This window comes from Halyomorpha halys, unplaced genomic scaffold (genome assembly GCF_000696795.3).
Source record: "Halyomorpha halys isolate HHAL.00 unplaced genomic scaffold, Hhal_1.1 Scaffold209.1, whole genome shotgun sequence".
In the NCBI taxonomy this organism is placed as follows: domain Eukaryota; kingdom Metazoa; phylum Arthropoda; class Insecta; order Hemiptera; family Pentatomidae; genus Halyomorpha; species Halyomorpha halys.
Window position 1 is genome coordinate 392,494 of NW_027115831.1, and position 7,767 is coordinate 400,260.

The following is a 7,767-nucleotide window of genomic DNA, read 5'->3' on the forward strand; positions in this document are numbered from 1 at the left end:
TCCTCTTTAAAACACCATGTGTTAGGAAGGAGTGAGTTGCTGTCAGGCCTTTAATGTAAGACCAGAGATAATAGAAGACAAGAAGCTAGAACCATAAAGAGGACAAGCCAGGTAAGCGAGAACCATAATGACCATTGGCTATTTTTATTCAGAGCGTGGCCGTTTGTCTCGGTCGACTTCTTTGTCACCTGTTTGGGTAACACCATAATAAAGAGGCTATAAATGTATGGTCGGCAACCGTGCATCATAAAGTGCCATTAAGGAAGGAACTGTCCCCCGTTAGTCATAGCAAAATTAGGTAGGCTATTCCTCCATAATACTAGAGTTGAGTGATGTGAGCACTTGGTTAGTTTTTAAAACAAAATTTCAAACCATTTACGTTGACATCCAAAAACTTTAATTCTCTAATAAATAACAAATGAAATATATTACAACTGGTTCAATATTATAGATACTAACAATATTGCAGATTATCGATAATGAGTAAAAGCAGATTTTACCTGACAAAAACCCTGATCTAATTCAATTATGATAATAGCTGCACGGAATGGATACAATTATAATTTTATCTACTATTTCCTAAAAAATATGACTTTTCATTAATCAAATATTTAAAAAGAAGAAAAACAGATAATCCTTTTGCTGTTATTGTGACAGGTGACAACCGACGCAGAGCCCCTGACTCACGTGTTCAACCTGCTAGTGGCAGTGCCGACGGCCGACATCCTCGGGACGAGCGAGATCCACATCGGCCAGGGCAGTGCCATCAGTCTAGTCTGTGTCATAGAGAACGTGAGTCTAAGCTCTAGAGTATTTAGTAATTGATTGTATTGGAACAGCATTTAAACTTACGTAAAATATTTATCATAACAGATTTACATTACAACTAAAAGCGATTATAAAGAGAATTTTTGGTTCAGATTCTGTACAAAAAAAGTACTAAATGTTATTATTAAGTATTAAAATGTCACTCTCCTAATTGGACAAATAATATGATTAAAAATACAAAATAAAAAAGACTTCCTAAACACTGAGTGTTTTCTACTGCGTCTCTAGAAGTCCATTACCAGTAATAGAAGGAAGTATAACAAATAATTAAGAATCGAATGTCCAAGCATGACTTTGACAATTATAAAATAAATTGTAATAACATAAACAGATAGATAGATCGGAGCTAAAATAAAAGGTAAATATTGATCTTACTAAACAATCTAACATTGCATGCCAGAGAATCGATTATTGAAAATTTGCCAATTAGTATCGTAATATTGAAATAAAATGAAATGGAAAATAGTTTATTATTCTGGGACTAGGTCCCTTCAGAAAAATTACAAAAGGTAATTTTAATTTCACAATAACATACATTGTCCAAAAAACAGTATGGGCTTTATTATAACTTATATACAGAGAAAAAACTACTGACTAAATACATAAAAAACAAAACAAAAAGGTATTTACAAAATATATATACTATCATAATATTGGATTAAATTGGTGAAATAAAAGGTAGTTAAATAGAAGTGTTTTAAACGAGGAAAGTGTTAGTACATAATGTATGTTAGAGGAAATGGAGATTACCCGAGATATGCAACGGAGCCATAATTGGAGGAAAGCAAGAGAGGAAACTGAGAGTTGGCGGGTTTTAAGTGAAAGGAGAAAACGGATTCTATTGAATTGCTTTAGGTTAGCTATGGTTTAATGGGAAATTTGGGCAATGTATGGTTCACAGGATAAATTTGATCAAAACTGACACCAGGTTTTTGACTGACGTAAGAAATTAGATAAAAGTATTGTTTAGCATATGGTTGGAGGGTCCTGGGATAGATTTAAGAAGAAACGGAGATCCAATTATGATAGCTTTAGTCTTTTCGCCATTTAACGTAAGTTTATTGTCTGACGCCGAAGTGCTTATACTATTGATATCTTCTTGTAGTTTTATAATGACATTCGAGGCGTATGTCGTTTTCATATAGATGATACTGGAAATGCTGGATGGCAAGTGGAAGGTCATTGATAAAGATGGAGAAAAGAAAAGGGGATAGAGAGGAACCCTGAGGTACGCCTTTAACAGGTAGGGAGCTAGAGGAAGGATTATTGATGTATTTATATTTTCGCAAATAATTCACGTCAAACTTGGCTTTATTCATATGTGAAACAATGGTAAAAGTTATATCCCACTAGTGAGTCCAAAGTACCACTGTTAGGCCAGACCTACGGTACTTTTACAAAGAAATCAAATCAATGGTTGAACGTCAATAATGTTTTATATTACGTTTTTTAAAAATACATTAACAGAAAGAGTTTCAAGCCAAATCAAAATAAAAACAGGAAACCTGTTTTTATTACAATGCTATGATATTGGTCTACGTTTTTATTTTAGGGGTGGTTAGGATTGGAACGTTATTTTTGAAATCACAAAGATTAAGTGATGCGTATCTACCACCCTAACAAAAAAAAATCCAATCTTTTGTCATTCTTTAGACAAAAAGGCTTGTTGAGGAAGGTTTTAGAGCCAGCATAAAAACTTTCAACGGCAAACAAATAGCGGTTTTTACGACCGCCCTTCAAAGGACGCTCTTAAAATTTTCCAGTTACACCGTCACACACAAAACAATTTTACAAATGCTATTGTTAGTAAATAACAAAATTTCTGCAGTTTCAAGAGAGAAATTATTTTCAATAATGCATCCTCCTTCTAATAAACCCATGGAGAAAAAGAAATTACTTTATTTATTATTTAATTCTTTTTTTTTTAATCTGGCTGATATTCCGTCTCCAAAGCGATGTATTTTCAAAACCTTATACAAGATACAAACATTTTTCTTTCTCAACCTCTTCTCTGTAATCGAATACAAATATGCAATTGTGTGCATTTTTTGTGTTTGTTCTATAGGCTATTAAATAAAACACTATGATTTATGTTGCAAAAACCAAAATTCATTAAAAAAATTTTCTATATATCTAATAAAATGATGGTTGGATTCTTATTGCGTAAATTATACCCAACTGGTAAAAGTATTAAAAACGTAAATGATATAATCATTCCATTTTCCAGTTTTTTTTCTAAATTTAATAGATGCGACTAAATAAATAATTTTTTGCAAATTGTATTTTAGATAATTTACACACTTTTAAAATATAAAATTTTTATTCTATATGTGTACATATTCATGTTATAAACTAATGTTATGAATATTTCATTCAGATAAAAACATTTAAATTATATTTTTTATATTTACATTAAGATTAATCTATGTAAATAAAACTTATGTTCGTTTGTTACTCATTACAAAAGTTTTTAACCACTTTAAAAGATTTTTATGTAAATGTTCGGTGTCGTCTTGGAAAGGTTTTAGCTATTCTAATCATAAGAAGTGGTAATCAATTTTTTTTTCTTACCTCCTGGAATAAAGAAATAAGCATTTATATACAATATAAAAATGATATGTACATATACCGGCTATTCCATTTTCTTGTTTTGCCGGGATGGCATTATAAGAATGGTTGCCGGGTCCGCTGAAGGCAGTGTCAACAATGATGGCATATGTTGGCCTGGATGCTCAATATTTTTTCATGTACTATATATAGACGTATATATATTATTTGAATGCGGGAATAAATTCCCCCAAAAATAAATAAAATCACTGGAGTTATTAACAAGGCATACTAAACGTTTTGCTAATATCTTAAAATATTTGATATAGAATTTGTGACAAAGATATAAAAATTATAATACGCAAGTAAATGCTTTATTTTAACTAAATTGATATCGAACATTCAAATATTTGCATTCAATTTATATATAGTATATCTCAAAGCTAGCAATAACGAAGTATTACCAGGTTAGCTATTTAAAAACATAATAGTTATAATTTATTATTGAATATGAATGCTACTTATCTTAATAATTATATTATCTCATGAATATTCATTCAATTGCACTCCTCAACTCTGCACAGCATTATGAACTAAATTGATTCTTAATTGTTATTTATATCCACTATGTATAATTTATATACCTTATTAACTATTCCAAATTGGTTTTGTTAATTAAATATTTTTTACACACATGTATTTAAAATAATACTAGATATTGATAAAAATATATAATTATAATAATTTATGTAAACTTTATATTTATATTAATGTATAAAAATAAGATATAAAACAGGAATACGGATGCGCGCGGCAGGGCCCACATACTTGCTATATACCTGAACATCCGGAATACAGAATAATTGTTATAACATTATAAATTGAATCCACAGAACTGAAATTTCGAATTTCAGGAGCACTGACACGTGATGTAGTAAATCCGTTTATATGGGACAATTTACACTTGGGACCTGACGTCCATCAATATGTAAATCACTTCAGTGTTATGCAAGACCATTTCACCAATCAGAGCTTTCTATTCCCTCTCACCTCCCACTTCACCGTTCTTTCGAAAATAAAAATAAAACCATACTTTCCTCATCGAGAGAGTACCAATATAAAGCCAATAATTGCAGGGACTCGAAAGGGTAACAACCTGTCGGTCGAAGGCCCTAAACCACTACGGACCACTCTAGAAAATAAAAGCCGCGAAATAAAGGGATACTGCCATCCCTCGAATAGAGGCCGGGCGGCTTTGATGGAGCGATCAAACACAAAAGACCTCGCTAAAATAGACCATTGTCGTAGCGGAAGCAGTCTTAAATTATATCTTGATCCCATATATAATATTAGAACCATATAAAACTGAAAGGATGTCTGTTTCTAAACGGCCTAAACACAATTTCTTCTGAATTGGGATTTTAGAACAATAACCAAATATCCATTTTATGTTAACAACATTATGTACAAACCTTCAGTTGGCGGAGGTAGCAGAAGCAGTTTATGAAACACTACTTGGATATATTAATGTTCTGTATTAACTTACAAGACATGGCAATCCTTCATGCCCAACATTCGTAGAAGAATTAAATTTTTGTGGGTCGTGAGGATTAGTTAATAAGGCGACTAAGACGTTTCGCAACTTTATTGTTTCCATAGCCATGCCCTACAATAAAAAAAACATTTTTCTAGAAAAAAATAATTTCTTCAACTAATTATTAAAAAAAAATACATTGTACAGAGTATAATTTGAGAATAATAACAATAAATATTAGTTACATTATTACAGTGTGTTCTACATAGCTGTTATATAACTAACTCCATGCTAGTACAAGAACTAAAAAGGGGGAAAATGGAGAAACGTAAATGTAGTTATTTATAACCGATCTTTCTAGCATGTAGTCGTCTGCTATTTCTGTTTTCTTCTTTCTCTATCTATGTTTGGTGTTGTTAATTATGTCCTATAAGTTAGATTAGAGTAACATGAATTTAAATTTTGTACATCTGATTTCCCGTTGACAGTCCGATTCTTTTATTTTTCAATAGTGACAATTTCTATGAAAAAAATTTCCTGAGGACCACACTGTTTAAAAATAAAACAATATAAATTTATAACAATCTTAATATATACATCTTTTAGAATTTCATAATTTTAAAAACAATAAAAAAAAAGATACTTAAATAATTTTATTTCTAAACCACGTGAATTTAATTTAGTCATGAGATTTTTTTCTTAGTAATTTTGATTGATAGTGAACAATGTCAACATTTTATCATTGATTACTCTTCTATAAACTATAAACCTAATAAAAATTATCGATCACTATCGTATTAATATAAAGATGATTGAAAAAAAAATAATAATTATAATACTTTCGAACAATTTGTCTTATAAACTGTCACACAATTGTTTTTACATACTTTATATGGATTTTTCCACCGTTAAATCTACCACTATCATAGTTCATATATAAAAACTGTTTATAAACTATACATAGTTTTTATTTTGGCCACCTACAAAACCATCGTAAGGCCAGTAATAATTTATAGGTGTAAAACTTGGCCCTAGACAAGAAAAGCGGAACGGATGCTCAACGCCTGAGAGAAAATTATTGAGAAGGATATGTGAAGGAGTCTCGGAAAATGGGATTTGTAGAAGAAGAAGGTATGAGGGACTTATGGAACTGTTTAGGGAGCCCAAAATCGTGGCTTCAGTGAAAAGAAAACGAATAAGATGGATAGGACATGTAGAGGACGTCCCCGGATCAGATGGCTGGACGATATGAAGGAAGGCGGTTGAGAAATGGAGAGAGAGAGCAAGATATCAGGGGGATTGGTTGGCTGTGATAGAGGAGGCCCGAGGTCTCGTTGGACCGTAGAGCCATAATAATAATAATAATAAAGATACCACTCAAAATAGGATTCATGTGCACATGAAAATATTATAAAATGTTATACGAATACAAACATTATTCAAAATTGGCGTTGTTTTTTTTAACCAGTCTAGAAATCAGCCAAGAAAAAAGGTTTAGGATAAAATAAAATGAGAAACCAAATGGGATAGCAATAACACAATATTTTTAAAATGTTTGAAGTTGTATGAAAATTAATTGATATTCGGGAATTTTTTTCAGACATAATTATTTAAATGTCTTTAATTATTTAATAACTTTAAAAATTGTAAGAATTTTTATTTGAAATTTTTTTAATTATTGTTTACAAGAAGTAGTTTCAATATTTACCAATAATATATGTCTTTGTTTAATATCAAATGTATTCAGTTTGGAGAAGGAAAAGGTGGTTAAACAGAAGGGATACATACAATCGAGGGAAAGGCTGGTTCAAGGCGTATGGTAGGGGAATAGAGTTCCAGTAAGAAGGAGCTTGGCTAAAGGATTTGAAATGCAGGTTTAGTAGGATATAGGAAGGGCGCTGAGTTTTAATTACTTGGAATATGAAAGACGCTATATCGGTGTGACGTGACATAGGGAGAAATGGTAGGGCCACTTCAATTTGGTGTAATTCAAGTGTTCAATATGTGTATCTCTGGTGGTCCCGAAGAAAATCGTATCGAGAAATTCATGAGACGTTTAAGTTTAGCTTTAAGTTCACCCGAGAATCCACTATAAACCAGGCAACCATAGTTAAAGTGGTGGAAAAAAGGGAGAAAACTATGAGTAGTATAGTTTGATTCTATTAATGTCTTCTTGCACATTCAGAATGGCATCTGAGGCATCAGCGGAATAGAAGGGAAAGGTAAATTTGGACATTGTCTGCTTATAGATAATACTGGGAATGTGGGATGGATTGCAAAAGGTCATTAATTATTATTGAAAAGAGTTGTAGGGAATAATGAGAAACCTTAAGCCACGCCTTAAAAAGTTATCGTTACTTAAGTAGAAAGTATATTGTTACATACTAGAAACGGCCGGTAAGGAAGGATTGGAAACATATATATTGTATATGATTCATTATAGCACAAGATGACAGGTAGAGACTTATAAGTTCAAAAAAGAGGCTATTGAGATCAAAAGAATCAAAGGCTTTGGTAAAAGGAGAATAAGGATGGTGATTATCTACTGATCTATGGTTGTGCTAAATACCTAATCGATATAAGCAATAAAAGAACATAAGAAGAAGAAGAATACACTACAACAATCCAACTCCATGGGCTTATTTGCTGGTGGGGACAGAATTCATCCTCAACCCCAGGTTTTTTCGCCGACTTAAAAGAAGCTTCAAGTACTCGCTTCAGCCAATTTGACACGATGGTCTCCCAGCTATCCCACCCCAGGGTACATTCTTGTTTGATATGGCAGAATAAATTAATTATCTGTCACAGCCAGACTCGTCCTCATGCTTATTATTTCAGTACCTCACTAAACATATATA

At 31.8% G+C, this 7,767-nt stretch overlaps 1 protein-coding gene across 3 annotated transcripts in view; it reads left to right on the forward strand.

Moving 5' to 3' along the window:
* Positions 1-7,767, forward strand: part of LOC106679586 (zwei Ig domain protein zig-8) — a 289,927-nt gene that overhangs the window by 191,102 nt on the left and 91,058 nt on the right. For all 3 annotated transcript variants that reach the window (XM_067052781.1, XM_067052782.1, XM_067052783.1), the window contains one exon: positions 658-792. In XM_067052781.1, the coding sequence (XP_066908882.1) occupies positions 658-792 (135 nt within the window). The remainder of the gene's footprint in view (positions 1-657; positions 793-7,767) is intronic.